We start from the raw sequence: 18,445 nt of genomic DNA on the forward strand, positions 1-18,445 counted from the left end.
GAGTTGACTCACTGGGAAAGACTCTGATGCTGGGAGGGATTGGGGGCAGGAGGAGAAGGGGACGACAGAGGATGAGATGGCTGGATGGCATCACCGACTCAATGGACATGAGTTTGAGTGAACTCTGGGAGTTGGTGATGGACAGGGAAGCCTGGTGTGCTGCGAATCATTGTGTCACAAAGAGTTGGACACGACTGAGCGACTGAACTGAACTGAAGAAAATGTGAGACATATATATCTGTCTCACATTTATATATACATATATGTATGTATGTATGTTCAGTTCAGTTTAGTCACTCAGTTGTGTCCGACTCTTTGCAACCCCATGAACCGCAGCACGCCAGGCCTCCCTGTCCATCACCAACTCCCGGAGTTTACCCAAACTCATGTCCATCGAGTCGGTGATACCATCCAACCATCTCATCCTCTGTTGTCCCCTTCTCCTCCTGCCTTCAATCTTTCCCAGCATCAGGGTCTTTTCAAATGAGTCAGCTCTTCGCATCAGGTGGCCAAAGTATTAAGTTTCAGCTTCAACATCAGTCCTTCCAATGAACACCCAGGACTGATCTCCATTAGGATGGACTTGTTGGATCTCCTTGCAGTCCAAGGGACTCTCAAGAGTCTTCTCCAACACCACAGTTCAAAAGCATCAATTCTTCTGTGCTCAGCTTTCTTTATAGTCTAACTCTCACATCCATACATGACCACTGGAAAACCCATAGCCTTGACTAGACAGACCCTTGTTGGCAAAGTAATGTCTCTGCTTTTTAATATGCTGTCTAGGTTGGTCATAACTTTCCTTCCAAGGAGTAAGCGTCTTTTAATTTCCTGGCTGCAATCAGCATCTGCAGTGATTTTGAAGCCCCAAAAATAAAGTCAGCCACTGTTTCCACTGTTTCCCCATCTATTTGCCATGAAGTGATGGGACTGGATGCCATGATCTTAGTTTTCTGAATGTTGACCTTTAAGCCAACTTTTTCACTCTCCTCTTCCACTTTCATCAAGAGGCTCTTTAGTTCTTCTTCCCTTTCTGCCATAAGGGTAGTGTCATCTGCATATATAGGTAATTACAGACTGCTGAATAGAGCTTCCTGTGCTATTCAGTAGGTTATTATTAGTTATCTATTCTATATATAGTCATGTGTATATGTGAATAAAACCACTTTCTAAACAAAGTAAACTAGTTTACTATTACTAGTAAACTAGTAATAGTTTACTGGTTTAGACCCCATTATTAGACCCCATTACTTTGCGTGTGGGAGGAGGGGCTGGATGTGGTCCAGTGTGGGGAGAATCCTTGCCAATGAAGAGGCTAGAGACCCAGAGCAGGAAGGCAAAAAATAACCTCTAACTTCAACTTGTACATCTGACAAGAACCTTGAGATCAGTTCTGACAGATGGCTCCCAGAAAGGGCCATGAGCCTGAGAAGCAGGGAGGTCCCAGGTCATTTGTGACTGGATGGAAAAGGAAGTTCTCCCTTTCCCCCACTCCTGAGTAACAAATTATTCCACTTTTGTTGTTGTTTAGTTGCTAAGTTCTGTTCAGCTCTTTTGCAGTTCCCTGGACTGTAGTCTGCCAGGCTCCTGTGTCCATGGGATTTCCCAGGCAAGAATATCGGAGTGGGTAGCCATTTCCTTCTCAGGGGATCTTGCTGACCAGGGATTGAGCCCATGTCCTCTGCATTGGCAGATGGATTCTTTACTGGGAAGCCTACCCAATTGCATTTCAGTACCTTTCTCCACCTCCCACATGTACACTTCTCTCCCTCCAGACCAACACTACTCTGGGAAATGACCAAGAGGAAGACTTCTGAAATGACCAACAAATGAACATCAATTTTAGAATGAAAGTTCATTGTAAAGGGGATTTTTGCCTTTTCCCTGCTGTATCCCCCAAACTTGTAACAATATCATTGCTCAATAAATATCTTGTTGAATAAATTGATAAGGTCAAATCAATAGAAATGTCTTAAATGACGGACAATCCATGCAGTTAATTATACAACCATTAAAAAATGTATTTGTAAATTTCAACATATGGAGAAATAATTGACTTAAGGTTTTTTTTTAAGAGAAAAGGAATAACCCTCATGAAGGAAATACACAACCTCGTGGTAACTTTATGGATTTCTGATTAATAGTTCTCTGTGTTTTCTGATGGCAAGTTACTTTTATTACCAGAAAGCAACTCATCTTTCAATTTTTTTTTTAAACACACATCCAAACCCAACCCAAATATGCCACCTAGCCTGAACTGAATGCCCCAGTTAATTGAAAAAAAAAAAAAAAACTCAGGATGGATTCTATACACCTATACAACTAATTTACCCCTAAACGACGAAAACTGAATGCTAACTCCACAAGAGCTGGGGTGCCCAAGGTAAGTCACTTAACCTCCATCGCCTTTAATTTATTCATCTCATCTGTAAGATTGGGATAAGGCACTTCCTCATTAAGGTGAGCTTGGAGGTGAATGCACTCTCGTCTAAAGCACTTACAACAGTGCCCAGCACCGCGGGGCTACGCAAGTGTTGGCTTTTTTATTATTCATTCAAAACGCTGTTCAAGCTCCGATGAGTATAACAACTCAACATCTAGTCCCCATCTGCCAAGACGGAGAGAGGCAAATGCAACGGAGGAATCGGAGCAGAAGGAAGCCAGCCTGAAGCTGATCGGAGCAACCAGCGGGCACGTGAAGGACGACGGGATTCCTTCTCAAGAGGGTGAGTTCCAGAGTCACTGGGGATCCGAACAGAGTTCTCATAATGGGTAGGAGTTCAACACGCGGCTAAGACGCCAGACGTGAGGGACACCGCAAAGGCTCTCGGCCAAGGCGCAAAGACCGAAACGGAGGTGCTCGGGTCAGAACTGGCTGCAGTGTTCATCACACAAAATGCCACAGGGGTGACAAGGTTAAGTCGAATAGTGCAACCTTCACACTTCAGGGTACTAAACCGTAGACAGGACGTAAAGTGACGTTAAGAAAGTCAGGATGACGACCCAGTCATCGCTCTCCACCATCGTCTAGGTGCCGACGTGGGATACCAAGCGACTCGCGGCCGGCACACGGCGAACCAGCGTCCCCCTCAGGCTGCAGACGTTCTGAGCCAGCACCAGAGAGAACCTGCCGCGCGCGAGAACTACAGCTCCCGCCGCGGCCTGGGGGGCAGGCCCCGCCCCACACTTCCGCTTCCGCCACCGCCCTCTCGTGCCGCCACCGCTCTCACGTGCCCGCTCCGTCCAACCTACCAGGGAGCGTGACCGCGCGTGACCCCGCGTGACTCGGGGCCGGAGCCGAAGAGGCGAGGAGGTGGGGCTCTGGGACCCCCGTTAGTAGAAAGGCAACCCGAAAAGGTGGAACTAAATTTGCAACTCTCGATAGGGATTGGAGTTGTTACGGTGGAGGAGGAGCCTAACGCCCACAATCCTGGCCAATCAGCGTCCAGGATGATCTGAAAGGCCGGAAAGGGGAAAGGGGCCAAATGGTTCTGCGGTCACATGCCGCGGGGTCTAGTGGGAGGAGCAGTTGCCCAGCGGCCGCCCGGAGCTTCCTGTTTCCGGTTCCCAGAGTGGAGCTCAGCTAGTAGCTAGCGGGGGACGCTGGCTCCGCCACGAGCTCTGGGACCCGGGTCTGTGGCCGGCCCTTCGCTGGCCCTGTCTCCCAGCGACGGGCAGCTGCTGGGCCGGGGATTCTGAGCTTTGCCTTCTCTCTTTGCACGTGACATGTGAGTATGAGGGGCGTGGAGGAGGAGGGGCTGGAGAGTGCTCACCCCTCGTGGCTGGGACGGCGGCCGGGATCTCTTAAGTCTCACTTGACCCGGGTTTTAGCCCAAAACTCCACTTAAGGAGCCCAAGGGCACAAAAACGGAGGCTTGAAGTTGGGGAGTCACAGAGTCCCCAAGGATGTGAGGGAGAAAGGATCTCCAAGACTGGAGAGGGGATTTAAGTGTTTGGAAGGCAGGGAAAGGAAGATCGCTAAGTCTGGAGTCCGCTCGAGGTGTTACTAGCGTACCCGTAGACTAGGTTTTGGCCCGCATCGTGGAGGGAGGTCAAGAGGCATCATTTGTAAAGAGTATGGCCCTCAGCAGTTGTAAAGTCGGGAGACTAGACGCAGCGCGATTGTCTGGAGCCCTCGAAGAAGTTTGAGGGAGATGAATGTGTTTAAAGAGTCCTCATAGAGGGATTTGTGTTCCTATTTGTAGGGAGCTTCCGCCTTTGGTCCGTAGAGCTGATTTCCTAAGGCTTTTCAGCGTTGAGCGGTTCAGCTAGTTAGGGCTACTGTTCCAGAAGTGTGAGCTGCTGAAGACTGGAGATAAGGGCCGCCGTATCAAAAATGAGCCGGAGAGAAGAAAGTAGAAATTCCATGGACAAACGGAAAATGTTTATGGCTAGTCTTAAGGACTGGGGAAAGTGAGTGGTACAGGGGCCCAGCGGTGTAAAGTTCTTTGCAGTTCCTGGCTCCATCATTGGTCATCCCATTGAAGGAGAATTTTTTAGCATTAACCCAAATGAATCTGTCATTATAGAACAAGAAAATTGAAAGGGATGCTTCAGAATCTTTAAGCCTTGCTGCTTAAACTTGCACCTTGAGAATCTTAATTGTAGCACATTAAAAAGAAACTACCCAGCCCTTGGATTTCACTCCCTTATGTGTGCTTGCTTAGTGCTCAGTCGTATCTGACCCTTTGGGCTGTAGCCCGCCAGGCTCCTCTGTCCATTGGGTTTTCCTGGCACAAATACTGGAGTGGCTTGCCGTTTCCTTCTCTGATTCATCCCGTTACTGATACATGGTTGCACTCCTTTTTTTATCAGGCAGTTTTCAGAAAATATCTTTATGCCTTGACTCATTCCAGTTGACTTACTAACTTCATACACCTTTTAATACTTGTATAACCTAAAGCAAGTAACTTCAGCTCTATAAGAATCAGTTTCCTCATCTGTAAAGTGGGGGAAAGTATACCTGCTTTTCTGGGTTGTGAAGATTAATGAACATAATCTAGATAAAGCTCTTAGCACATACACCACGGAATCACAGAGAAGTAGCTTAAATGTAGCCACACCTTAAACAAGAAAGAGAAGAATGTAAGTTTATTCTTATCCTATCTTTTTGAACCAATGATCAAATAAAAGATAGCTCAGCTAATGCTGGCTGCAGGGTGTTTAGCTGTTCCTCCTTTCCTAGTTGTGTGAGAGTCTTTGTTCTAATTTGGGAAAAGAAATCCTCAACTGTTAACAGATAAGGAAATAACTTTGAAGCCAAAGAACACAGCCTTCTGTGCGAGCATCCCTCCAGAAAACGGGTCCTGGAAAAAAGAATATCAATCTAATAAAAGGAGCCTCATTTCAGTTTAGTCAGTTGGTCACGTTGTGTGTTGAGCAGTGAGTTTAAGGAAGATAGGAATTTGAGGTCTGGGTTCTTCATTCTGCCTTCTCTTCTGTGAACTGTGAGAGGTCACTTCCCCTTTTTGCTTTGTCAAAAAGCAAGACTTTGGCTGCCTGCTCTGATCATCCCAAAAAATTAATGTGAAAGAAGATGTGCATATAGTGGTTAAGTGTAGACCGTGAGCTCAGAGCCTGGCTCTCTGGTTCACACTGCTCACTTACTATGTCTAGTTTTCTCATCTGTAAAATAAGAATAATTGTATTTACTGCATAGGGTTTTGGTAAGGCGCAACTGGTTAATGTATGTTAAATTCCTAGCAAAAAGCAAGCACTCTGTTAAGTATTTTATATTGATGCTTTAAATGTGTTTATGGGAGAGAGTCTCAAGTTTGAGGGGCTTCTCAGGTGGTACTAATGGTAGAGAACCTGCCTACCAGTGCAGGAGACTTAATAAGAGACTTGGGTTTAATCGCTGTGTTGGGAAGATCCCCTCGAGAAGGGCATGGCAGCGACTCCAGTATTCTTGCCCAGAGATTTCCATGGACAGAGGAGCCTGGCAGGCCACCATCCATAGGGTGACAGAGTCAGGCAAGACTGAAGCAACTTAGGACACATGCATGCTCAGACTTTGGGGTTGGCTATACTTACTCTCCGGAGAAGGCAATGACACCCCACTCCAGTACTCCTGCCTGAAAGATCCCATGGACAGTGGAGCCTGGTAGGGACCTACCTGGTAGGACCCCTGATAGTCCATGGGGTCGCTAAGAGTCGGACATGACTGAGCAACTTCACTTTTATTCATTGGAGAAGGAAATAGCAACCACTCCAGTGTTCTTGCCTGGAGAATCCCAGGACAGAGGAGCCTGGTGGGCTGCCATCTATGGGGTCACACAGAGTCGGACATGACTGAAGTGACTTAGCAGCAGCAGCAGCATACTCTCTACAGACACCTTAATATTACTACAATGAATTGATGTTTGGATAACACCAAGTCAGGGAGATGACTTCCCAACTACTGGTTGCCCTAGTGAATGTGGCAAACAGAACATCAAGTGTAATTTTGTTTAACTGTTTCTTGTGGCGCCTTGGAGGTGTGGTCAGCCACTTCAGGATGAAGCTGAACATCTCTTTCCCAACCACTTGTCGTCAGAAACTCATTGAAATGGACGATGAACAAAAGCTTCATATCTTTTCTGAGAAGCGAATGGACACAGAAGTTGCTATTGACACTCTGGGTGAAGAATGGAAGAGTTGTGTGGTCCGAATCAGTGGTGTGACCAGCAAACAAGGTTTCCCCATGAAAGAGGTGTCTGGACCCATGGCAGAGCCTGCACCTGCTACTGAGTAAGGGGCATTCCTGTTCCAGACCAAGGAGGACTGGAGACAGTGCAAATATGTACATGGATGCCAGTCTGAGTGTTCTCAATTTGGTCATCCTAAAAGAGAGAGAGAAGGATATTCCTGGCCTCACTGATACAACTGTGACTCGTCACTTGGGGTTAGCAGAAGCGTTAGCAGAATCCAGTGTGGTCTCTCTGTGTGGCCTCCAGTATGCTGTGAGGTAGCCCCTAAACGAAGAAGGTGAGAAACCTAGGACCAAAGATCCCAAGATTCAGTATTTTGTTATTCCAGTATTGTGCAACACAAATGTCAACGTATTGTCAGAAGAAACAGCATTCTAAGAAAAATGAAGAACAGGCTCCAGAAGATGCTCGACTTTTGGCCAAGAGAATGAAGTGGGCCAAAAAAAGACTCCAGGAACAGACCACTAAGAGACGAAAGCTGTCCTCTCTCAGCACTTCTACCTCTGAGTCTTGAGTCCAGTCAAAAATGAGATGTTCTTTAAAAAAAATTTAAAAATGAGATGGTCTCAGAGAAACAAATAAGCAAGATCAGACATCAAAAAAAAAAAAGTATGTTTAGGATAGTGGAGAAAATTCATTCAAAATAAATTCTGCTTATTTTAAGTTTTAAATAGAATCAATGGAATCGGTGGACCAGCATGAAGAAGAATTAGAGGACTTTAAAGAGTATTTAAGCCAAAGTCTAGACTTGTAGTATGAAAATATTTTATTGTAAGAGAGAAAAAGTTGGAAGAATTGAATCTTTTTATCAGGAAAATTGGTGATAGTTTATAAAATTAACAGGTAGCAGTGACCTGAAGGGTGATTAATGAATACCAAAGTGAATTCTTACCAGAGTAAATCAGTTTATCCTGGGTGTATAAAGGGGCTTCCCAGGTGGTGCTTGTGGTAAAGAAACTGCCTTCCTGTGCAGGAGACATAAGAGACATGGGATCTATCTCTGGATCAGGAAGATTCCCCAGGAGGAGGTTGTGGCATCCCATTCCAGTATTCTCAGTTGGAGAATCCTGTGGACAGAGTAGCCTGACGGGCTTCCCTGGTAGCTCAGCTGGTAAAGAATCCACCTGCAATGCAGGAGACCCCGGTTCAATTCCTGGGTTGAGAGGATCCCCTGGAGAAGAGATAGGCTACCCACTCCAGTATTCTTGGTCTTCCCTGGTGGCTCCGCTAGTAAAGAATCCACCAGCAATGCGGGAGACCTGAGTTCGATCCCTGGGTTGGGAAGATCCCCCGGAGAAGGGAAAGACTACCCACTCCAGTATTCTGGCCTGGAGAATTCCATAGAAAGAGGAGTCTGGCAGGCTACAGTCCATGGGGTTGCAAAGAGTTGGACATGACTGAGCGACTTTCACTGCAGTTAGAACTGGACATGGAACAACAGACTGGTTCCAAATAGGAAAAGGAGTACGTCAAGGTTGTATGTTGTCACCCTGCTTATTTAACTTATATGCAGAGTACATCATGAGGAATGCTGGGCTGGAAGAAGCACAAGCTGGAACCAAGATTGCCGGGAGAAATATCAATAACCTCAGATATGCAGATGACACCACCCTTATGGGAGAAAGTGAAGAGGAACTAAAAAGCCTCTTGATGAAAGTGAAAGAGGAGAGTATAAAAATTGGCTTGAAGCTCAACATTCAGAAAACTTAAGATCATGGCATCTGGTCCCATCACTTCAGGGGAAATAGATGGGGAAACAGTGGAAACAGTGTCAGACTTTTTATTTTTGGGGGCTCCAAAATCACTGCGGATGCTGATTGCAGCCATGAAATTAAAAGACGCTTACTCCTTGGAAGGAAAGTTATGACCAACCTAGATAGCATATTAAAAAGCAGAGACATTACTTTGCCAACAAAGGTCCGTCTAGTCAAGGCTATGGTTTTTCCTGTGGTCATGTTTGGATGTGAGAGTTGGACTGTGAAGAAAGCTGAGCGCCGAAGAATTGATGCTTTTGAACTGTGGTGCTGGAGAAGACTCTTGAGAGTCCCTTGGACTGCAAGGAGATCCAACCAGTCCATTCTACAGGAGATCAGTCCTGGGTGTTCATTGGAAGGACTGATGCTAAAGCTGAAACTCCAATACTTTGGCCACCTCATGTGAAGAGTTGACTCACTGGAAAAGTCTCTGATGCTGGGAGGGATTGAGGGCAGGAGGAGAAGGGAACGACTGAGAATGAGATGGCTGGGTGGCATCACTGACTCGATGGACATGAGTTTGAGTGAACTCCAGGAGTTGGTGATAGGGAGGCCTGGCGTGCTGTAATTCATGGGCTCGCAAAGAGTCGGACAGGACTGAGTGACTGAACTGAACTGAACAGTCCGTTCATAGGTGTACAAGTGAGATTAGAGAAAAGAAAATGAGTTTGGAAAACAGGGCCACATGTTTCCATGCCTGAAACAGTTCAACCATCATGTGAATTGGGTGCGTTCATTGTAAAGTGACTTGGTGATTCTCAAGAGTTATCAGCAACTGGAATGTAGGACGACAGTTATACTTACTAGAAATCAAGAAACTCTTGAATTTCATGGCTTGAAGTGGGTTTTAGAATACTTCCTCGGACCACTGATCTGGACCTCATGAAGTTTGTTCATCCTATCATTTATATGGTTGAATGATTTTTTTAGAGATGAGACAGAACAATAGATGTCAAATCTTAGGTGCTGTGATTATGTTAATCTCTGTTCATCCTTTTTGTGGTAAGTATGAACAAAAACTGTTAGATGCTTCTGAATATTAAAACAAGGACTTAGGGCCCAGAGTATTCAGGTCTCTTTCTCCATTTTACATCTTTCTTAATAACTTTCAGCTAGCCCTTATCACAGAGAAGGCAATGGCAACCCACTCCAGTCCTCTTGCCTGGAAAATCCCATGGATGAAGGAGCCTGGTAGGCTGCGGTCCAGGGGGTCGCGAAGAGTCGGACACAACTGAGCGACTTCACTTTCACTTTTCACTTTCATGCATTGGAGAAGGAAATGGCAACCCACTCCAGTGTTCTTGCCTGGAGAATCCCAGGGACGGGGGAGCCTGGTGGGCTGCCGTCTATGGGGTCACACAGAGTCGGACACGACTGAAGTGACTTAGCAGCAGCAGCAGCAGCCCTTATCAAGTGTTCATTGTAATTCAAGTATTATCTTAGGGGGAGGATTTAAGTAGTAGTATTGAGAAACCTGTATGCAGGTCAGGAAGCAACAGTTAGAACCAGTCATGGAACAACAGACTGGTTCCAAATAGGAAAAGGTGTACGTCAAGGTTGTATATTGTCACCTTGCTTATTTAACTTATATGCAGAGTACATCATGAGGAACGCTGGGCTGGAAGAAGCACAAGCTGGAATCAAGATTGCTGGGAGAAATATCATTAACCTCAGATATGCAGATGACACTACCCTTATGGCAGAAAGTGAAGAGGAACTCAAAAGCCTCTTGATGAAAGTGAAAGAGGAGAGTGAAAAGGTTGGCTTGAAGCTCAACATTCAGAAAACAAAGATCATGGCATCTGGTCCCATCACTTCATGGGAAATAGATGGAAAAACAGTGGAAACAGTGTCAGACTTTGTTTTTTTGGGCTCCAAAATCACTGCAGATGCTGATTGCAGCCATGAAATTAAAAGACGCTTGCTCCTTGGAAGGAAAGTTATGACCAACCTTGATAGTATATTAAAAAGCAGAGACATTACTTTGCCGACCAAGGTCCGTCTAGTCAAGGCAATGGTTTTTCCCGTGGTCATGTATGGATGTGAGAGTTGGACTGTGAAGAAAGCTGATCGCCGAAGAATCGATGCTTTTGAACTGTGGTGTTGGAGAAGACTCTTGAGAGTCCCTTATACTGCAAGGAGATCCAACCAGTCCATTCTAAAGGAGATCAATCCTGGATGTTCATTGGAGGGACTGATGCTAAAGCTGAAACTCCAGTACTTTGGCCACCTCATGAGACGAGTTGACTCACTGGAAAAGACTCTGATGCTGGGAAAGGTTGGGGGCGGTAGGAGAAGGGGACGACGGAGAATGAGATGGCTGGATGGCATCACCGATTCTGTGGACATGAGTTTGAGTGAACTCCGGGAGTTGGTGATGGACAGGGAGGCCTGGCGTGCTGTGATTCATGGGGTCGCGGAGAGTCGGACACGACTGAGCGACTGAACTGAACTGAACTGAACTGAAAGAACTAGTGTTCTTGCCTGGAGAATCCCAGGGACGGGGAAGCCTGGTAGGCTTCCATCTGTGGGGTCACACAGAGTCGGACACGACTGAAGTGACTTAGCAGCAGCAGCAGTGAACTAGTATTAAACTTTAAATAACAAGACATCTCAACCTAACTTCTCACCAAATGGTGGAGGCAAGGATATCTCCATCAGGCTGTCATAAGTAATTCTTTTATGTTCTCTGCTTTCCCTTTTCTCAGCCCTATAGTTATGTTCTGAAGGACTTACCTATGAATTAGACTGAAAGTGATTGATTTATATAGTTCCTTGACACAGGTGATAGATAACTATTAGTATATGTGTGTGTATATATGTACAGATGTATGGGTTTTCTGACACAGGTAGTAATATCTGTGTGTGTGTTTATGTATAGATGTATGGGTTTCCTGACACAGGTGATAGGTAGATCCTAATGTCTGTGTGAGTGTGTGTGTGTGTATGTGTGTAGTTGTATGAGTTTTTCGACACAGGTGATAGGTAGATGTGTGTGTGTGTTTGGGTTTCCTGATACAAGTGATAGATATTAATGTGTGTATGTGTGTATAGATGTATGGGTTTCCTGACACAGCTGCTTTGGCACAGAGATATTGAAAGGTACTATTTGTTCCAGGTGCCAAAGAATCTTACTGTTAGTAAGATCAAAATACTCTTCATTGGTGACACTTAAGTATTCCTAAGCCATTGATTGATTTTTCTGACAATTTCTAGGACCAAAAATGTATTCTTGTCTTATGCACACATTGCCGAAATCTCAACAACTGTCTGTATACACTAACTCTGCCCCACCAGCTCTGCTGTCCACTTTGTTGATTGCACATGAAAGCAGCACAGTGAAGACAGGAAATGAGAGTGGTGTCAGGTGAGGGAGTTGCATCGGAAGAGTCTTTTAAAATGTTTTAAGACTTCCCTAGTTGCTCAGTGATAAAGAATCCACTTACCAATGCAGGAGACACAGGTTCTATCCGTGGTCCAGGAAGATTCCCCCATGCCCTGGAGCAACTGACCCCATGTGCCACGACTGTTGCGCCTGTGCTCTAGAGGCCAGGAGGCGCAACTACTGAAGCCCACAAGCCCTAGAACCTGTGCTCCACAGCAAGAGAAGCCACTGCAATGAGAAGCCTGCACTCCACAACTAGAGAGTAGCCCCTGCTTGCTGCAACTAGAGAGAAGTCCATGCAGCAGTGAAAACCTAGCACAACCAAAAATAAACAAATGAAATTATTTTTAAAAACATAATAAAAGTTTTGAAAAAGAAACCGGGAAACTTAAGCATCCAATTCTGTATATTAGATAACAGGGGAAAAAGAACTTGAAATAGAGACAAGAAAATAAAGCCCAGCATCATAATGATGAAGAAAACTGGCTAGTGTAAAGTAATAGGTGGTGGGGAGAAGGAAATGGCAACCCACTCCAGTGTTTTTGCCTGGAGAATCCCAGGGACGGCGGAGCCTGGTCGGCTGCCGTCTATGGGGTCGCACAGAGTCGGACACGACTGAAGCGACTTAGCAGCAGCAGCAGAAGATTAACAGGTTAAAAAAAAAATGTCGTTCATTTATTACACAGTCATGTGCTCTATTTCTTTCCCCGATCCTCTCCCTCTTTCCCCGAAACACACACTCCCTGTCCCAAAAGGATGTCCCCCCTCCATAGCTCCTGGAGGACTGGCCTGCTCCTGCTTCTCGTCTTCTCCGTGGCAGTCAGAGAATCTTGGCAGACTGAAGAGAAAACATGTGACCTGGTGGGAGAAAAGGGTAAAGAATCAGAGAAAGAGTTGGCTCTCCTGAAGAGGCTGACACCGCTGTTTAACAAAAGGTAAATGTGAAGAACTTTAAAGGCCTTGAGAAAACAACTTTATTAAAGAATCTTCTCTTACTATTAATTTTTTTTCTATTACTACTGAATATAGAGGGGATACATGTATCCTCTGAGAGATGGTTCTAATCTGTACTTTAACAATATTGGCCTTATTTGGCCATGCTGTCTTGCTTTCCTCTATGATGGAGAGCACGTGCTTAGCCCAGTGTTCAGCAGTGATGTGCAGGTACTTTATGCAGAAGAGTAGCTGTTTGTAAGATTGGACCCAAGAGACCAGTTGGTAGGAATTAAAAAGCATTATTCAATACCTTGATATTCAGAAGTATCAGATGAACATATTTAGACCTACTACTCCATCATCATAAGGGCTTCCCAGGATGGTTCAGTGGTAAAGAATCTGCCTGCCAAGCAGGAGATGCGGGTTCAGCCCCTGGGTTGGAAAGAATCCCTGGAGAAGGTAATGCAACCTACTCCAGTATTCTTGCCTGGAGAATCTCATGGACAGAGGAGCCTGAAGAATACAGTCCATGGGGTCACAAAGAGTCAGACACTGAAAATAAGAGTGAAGGGGCTTTCTTGGTGGCTCAGATGGTCAAGAATCTGCCTGCAATGCAGGAAACCTGAGTTTGATCCCTGGGTTAAGCATGATTAAGCAACAACAACAACACATCATCGTAAGTGTGAAGAATCTTCAGATATATAAATCTGAAGACAATCTTTAAGGAACTCGGGTGTATATCGCAGTCGTCATCAATTCTGTCTGGGTCATAGTTAACCTCACAATGCAAAAGATGTTATTCACTAGGACTTTTAGCCATGATGTTTGATAAATAAGTTGAATACACCGTTGTTGCTTGAACAGAGGCTGCTCTTTCTAAGGCTGACAGCTCTAACTGTCCTCTTCCCCCTTTTTCTGCATTTCTGCTTTCAGCTTTGAGAGCACTGTGGGTCAGAGCCCAGACATGTACAGCTATGTGTTCCGGGTGTGCCGAGAAGCTGGCAACCACTCCTCTGGGGCAGGCCTGGTGCAGATCAACAAAAGTAACGGGAAGGAGACAGTAGTTGGGAGATTCAACGAGACTCAGATCTTCAATGGAAGTAAGAGTCTCCCTGTTGATCAACTCACTGAATCCCTCTGATAACCCTGTATGTCTCAGCCCTTCCCAGGCTGTATCATACGGATGTGTGTGGTTCAGCTCACCTGAGTTACCTGCAAACCACAGAACACCCAGCTCACCACTCCTCCATAACCAAGGCTCGGGACATTTATATGTTTGAGTTAAAGTGAGATTAAGCTTTTTTGAAAGCCAGTCAGTCTACAAAAGTCTCCCCACCAACTTGAGTTATATTGATAACATTTCTCAAAAGTCATAAAATCATTGCTGGAAAGGACTATGTGAGCAACTATGGTTTATTTTATACCTTTAAGCAGATAAATAAATAGTGCAGATTGTTGTTGCTGTAAATAACATAAAAAACAATGTCAAGAGTTTGGGGCTGGGGTCAGAAGACTAGATTTTTGATCCAGCTCATGTTTACTTATCCTGTGACTTTGAAAAGTCATTTGACTTTTTGTTTTCTCATACGCAAAATTGGAAGCAGAATCCTTACCTTGGTCACTTCACATGATGATTAATCAAATGATATTTTGCAAAAGAAATTTGAACAAGTAAATACTGAAGAAGGAAAAGTGTCCCCAGTCTTCAGAGTCATCCACTTTGAATTTATCTGTGGTTAATTTAAGATCTTAGGCCTTCCCTTGCCACCCAGTAATTGAATGGAGCCTCTTGATGTTAGCAGGTATTCAGAGAAGGTGAGTCATGACTAAGTATGGATCATAATCGTGTTTGCACTATCGGTTGCCTGCCTGTAGTGTGGGAAATCAAGATTATTCTTGTATGCTTATCTGGCTCTTAGTTGTCCTAACAAGGGAACACAAGCTGTTGTAAAGGGATGGGTTTTAACTGGTATCTCTGGTATACCACAGCTCATCCTTAGGGGTTATTTGAACTAAAACCAACTTCACTGAACTTGGTTCCGCGCTCCCACAGTGCCCAGGTCTGTCTCTGCTTTTCTCCCACCCCAAAGTCCTTTTTCCTTGTCCATCCTCAGGTAATTGGATCATGCTGATCTATAAAGGGGGTGATGAATATGACAACCACTGTGGCAGGGAGCAGCGGCGGGCAGTGGTGATGATCTCCTGCAATCGACACACCCTAGCGGTGAGGCACCCTGGGGCCTGGGAGCCTAGAGAGGAGATGAAAGGACTGACCTGAGATGGGACAGAATGTCCAGAGGGAACAAGATAATTGGGGTGGATGAGATAAAACTAGACATTCGGGGACTTCCCTGGCAGTCCGGTGGTTAAGACTCCCCACTTTCAGTGCAGGGGATGTGCGTTCGACCCCTAGTTGGGGAACTAAGATCCCACATGCCATTTGGTAGCAGCCAAAAAATTTAAAAAACTAGAAGTTCAGTTTTTCCCTGAGTCATAGGCATTCGTCTTCCATCATACATGGAAAATGAGTTCTTAAACCAGGAGAAAGCAAATGTTTGGGGTGGGTAGGGGTTTGTGGGTTTGTGCTCCTTTTCAGACAGGCATGAGAAGCAAACACCTTACCACATAAATGTTGTGTCTGTCCTCTTACCATCAGGACAACTTTAACCCTGTGTCTGAGGAGCGAGGCAAAGTCCAAGATTGTTTCTACCTCTTTGAGATGGACAGCAGCCTGGCGTGCTCCCCAGAGATCTCCCACCTTAGCGTGGGTTCTATCTTACTTGTCACGTGAGTTCTTCCTTTATCAGTCCAAGCCTTTTTTTTTAACTCTGCAAATCACTTCAGAGAAGGCAATGGCAAGCCACTCCAGTACTATTGCCTAGAAAATCCCATGGATGGAGGAGCCTGGTGGGCTGCAGTCCGTGGGGTCGCTAGGGGTCGGACACGACTGAGCGACTTCACTTTTACTTTTCACTTTCCATTTTCACACATTGGAGAAGGAAATGGCAACCCACTCCAGTGTTCTTGCCTGGAGAATCCCAGGGACGGGGGAGCCTGGTGGGCTTCCGTCTATGGGGTCACACAGAGTCGGACACGACTGAAGTGACTTAGCAGCAGCAGCAGCAAATCACTTGGAAGTATATGGGTCCAAATAGTGTGTGTGCATTTGTATGCTATGCTATAATTGGAGGGGAAAGAAGTCTGTGAATATCCTCTTTAAACTCTACAAGTTTAAAAAAATGAGACTTAATGTTTTATCCCCAATAAATATATGCATTTGGAGATGGGGTTTTTCCCTACTGGGAGACTGGACAGTTTTTATTACTCTCCCATTATTAGATTATTCGAACTTTTAAAGAAATTGGACTGTTATCTAATGGTCAACCCTAAATGAGTCACACACTGTCTTGCTTTTTTCTGATCCAAAGGTTTTTTCAGACAGACAGCACTCTAATTGGTTTTCTCAGGCTCTCCCAGCCCCCTTTTTCTTTCAACTGACTACTCCTTTTTTGTTTTTCCATTTTTATGGAACAGAGCTTAGGAAACAGGTGACAATGAATGAGCTTTACTGATTCTCAGTTTTTGAGTATGGATGTCTTTCTCCCTCACAGGTTTGCATCACTGGTAGCAGTCTATATCATTGGGGGTTTCCTGTACCAGCGACTGGTGGTCGGAGCCAAAGGAATGGAGCAGTTTCCTCACTTGGCCTTCTGGCAGGATCTTGGCAACCTGGTAGCAGTAAGTAATAGGACAGCTGGGAGACAAAACAGATGACCGACCATCCATCCTGGTTTGCCCAGACTTGAGGGTTTCCTGAGACAGGACTTTTGGGTGCTAAAACCACCCCAAGTCCCAGCAAACCAAGACAGTTGGTTGACCTAATACAGGGTAATAAGTAACATAGCACCTTAAGGTCTGACGTTCCAGACTGACTGGAAGAACAGTACTGTTGCTTAGATTTATGAATCTGATCCAGCTATTTGGGGGCCTACATGAGGAGAGGGTGTTTCCCCAAATTCAGTTTAGGCCAATCACTGGAGCTTTGGAGTTTTCTCTTCATTATCCCTGGAGAAAACTAGTTCCTGCCACCTTCTTAGACCATAAACACACTGTGCCCACCTGAAAGTTGCTGATTTCACATGATCACTTCTTTTGCTCTTCCCCCTGTAGGATGGCTGTGACTTTGTGTGCCGCTCTAAGCCCCGAAACGTGCCTGCTGCCTATCGTGGTGTGGGGGATGATCAGCTGGGGGAGGAGTCAGAAGAAAGGGATGATCATTTATTACCAATGTGATTGCACTTTAGATGTCCAGCTTCAGCCCCCAAACCAAAGTGTCCTCCGGCAGATTTCTGAAGCAGTCTCTCATCTCGCCCTCAGTCTCGCTCTTGCTTTCTGGTTTGCTTTTGGTTTGCATCCACCTGTCAGTAGTAGAGATTCCTTTCCCTTTGTTCCCTGTTTGGTTTTCCCTCCTGAGAGGTACAGCTGCAGGACAGAGATACTATAATAGGGCCAGTCACAGCAGAGGCTGTTGCACTATCTTCATACCGGAAAGTACTAGTAGAGGAGTTACTGTGAGCAGAAGGGTGCGGCAAGCTCCCTGACTCTCTTTTTTAAACACTTTCATAAGTTTTTGAGACACTGGATTTAATTTTTAAAAAAACAGGAAACATTATTTATAGGTTTGATTGCTTTCATGCTGTTACTCTGTCCTACAGTAGTCTCCATGAGAGTCTGGATGTAACTTGCTGCTGGGAACCATTTTGCAGTGATTACTTGGTCACAATCCAAGGGCTGCCATTTGGTCTGAGCCTGGAGAGGTTGTAGACATTTCTCCCACCTCGGCTCAGAATGGAAACTGAAATTTCCCAGGATTACAAGGTACCAAACATCATTGGCTGACACTGGGGTGACCTTACAGCTCAACTGGACCCTGGGTTGTCATCTTGGATTACTGGTCCATCTGCAGCTGAAATACCTAATCCAGAAGTCCAGTCCATTGGAAGGGACACTGAAATGGACCTCCTGTGCCATCAGGTTTGCAGAAGCGGGAAGTCTGTTTATCTTGTACTGGGATAGCAATGACGGCTTGCTTCTCCCACTTGCAGTCAAAACTGGCAGAGCTTTTCTAACTCCTAAAATGTTCCCTCTACCAGTATTTCTAAACATGTTGCACTTTCCTTCACAGGCATTTGTTTTGGCTTTATTTTTTTGTGCCCTCCGATCTCCTGGAAAGGGAATGGAAGCAGAAGTGGGACGTGCAGGGCTCTGCCATCTTCGGCCCTGGGTGCAGGCTCCTGCCACACCTGTCCCTGCTTCTGGCTCAGGGATGTGTCTTCTTGCCCAGCCTATCTCCGTGGGGAGTGGGGCTTAAACCTCTGATGCTTCCACCCTTCCATTTAGGCCACGTGCCCAGAAACCTGGCCTGATCTGTGTGACAGGGAGCCTGGGCCACTGAAGAGGAACGTGGCTCCCCTGGCCACATGAGGACGGAATCAATAAGCAGGGGGCTTTTTTAGCCTTTAGGAAAGAAAATGAAATTATTTCATCTTTGGACTTTTAGATACTATTGGAATGGTATTTTTTCTTTCCTAAGCAGGGAAAAATGATGTTATAAAAGCATTTTTCTGTTGTTTGCATCCCTCCCCCATACTATGGTGTTTTAAAAATGCGAAAAATGTTTTGTA

At 45.4% G+C, this 18,445-nt stretch overlaps 2 protein-coding genes and 1 pseudogene across 2 annotated transcripts; all 3 read left to right on the plus strand.

Annotated features, from left to right (window-relative positions):
• The first annotated feature begins 2,453 nt into the window (after nt 1-2,453).
• Nucleotides 2,454-3,391, plus strand: LOC148777714 (uncharacterized). Its single transcript, XM_088837364.1, has 2 exons — nt 2,454-2,723; nt 3,029-3,391. Exons 1-2 carry the CDS (start codon nt 2,474-2,476, stop codon nt 3,259-3,261), a joined length of 483 nt encoding a protein of 160 aa, XP_088693490.1. The 5' UTR covers nt 2,454-2,473; the 3' UTR covers nt 3,262-3,391.
• Nucleotides 3,392-3,567: 176 nt separating this feature from the next.
• Nucleotides 3,568-18,378, plus strand: M6PR (mannose-6-phosphate receptor, cation dependent). Its single transcript, XM_055394599.2, has 7 exons — nt 3,568-3,725; nt 12,581-12,760; nt 13,695-13,861; nt 14,876-14,985; nt 15,418-15,548; nt 16,373-16,499; nt 16,932-18,378. Coding segments are annotated over exons 1-7 (840 nt in total). The 5' UTR covers nt 3,568-3,723; the 3' UTR covers nt 17,055-18,378.
• On the plus strand, nt 3,732-9,899 carry LOC129535885 (small ribosomal subunit protein eS6 pseudogene; annotated as a pseudogene).
• Nucleotides 18,379-18,445: the final 67 nt, after the last annotated feature.

The sequence above is a fragment of the Moschus berezovskii genome, chromosome 6 (assembly GCF_049115385.1).
Source record: "Moschus berezovskii isolate FMDL1 chromosome 6, NW_MosBer_1.0, whole genome shotgun sequence".
NCBI classification, from domain to species: domain Eukaryota; kingdom Metazoa; phylum Chordata; class Mammalia; order Artiodactyla; family Moschidae; genus Moschus; species Moschus berezovskii.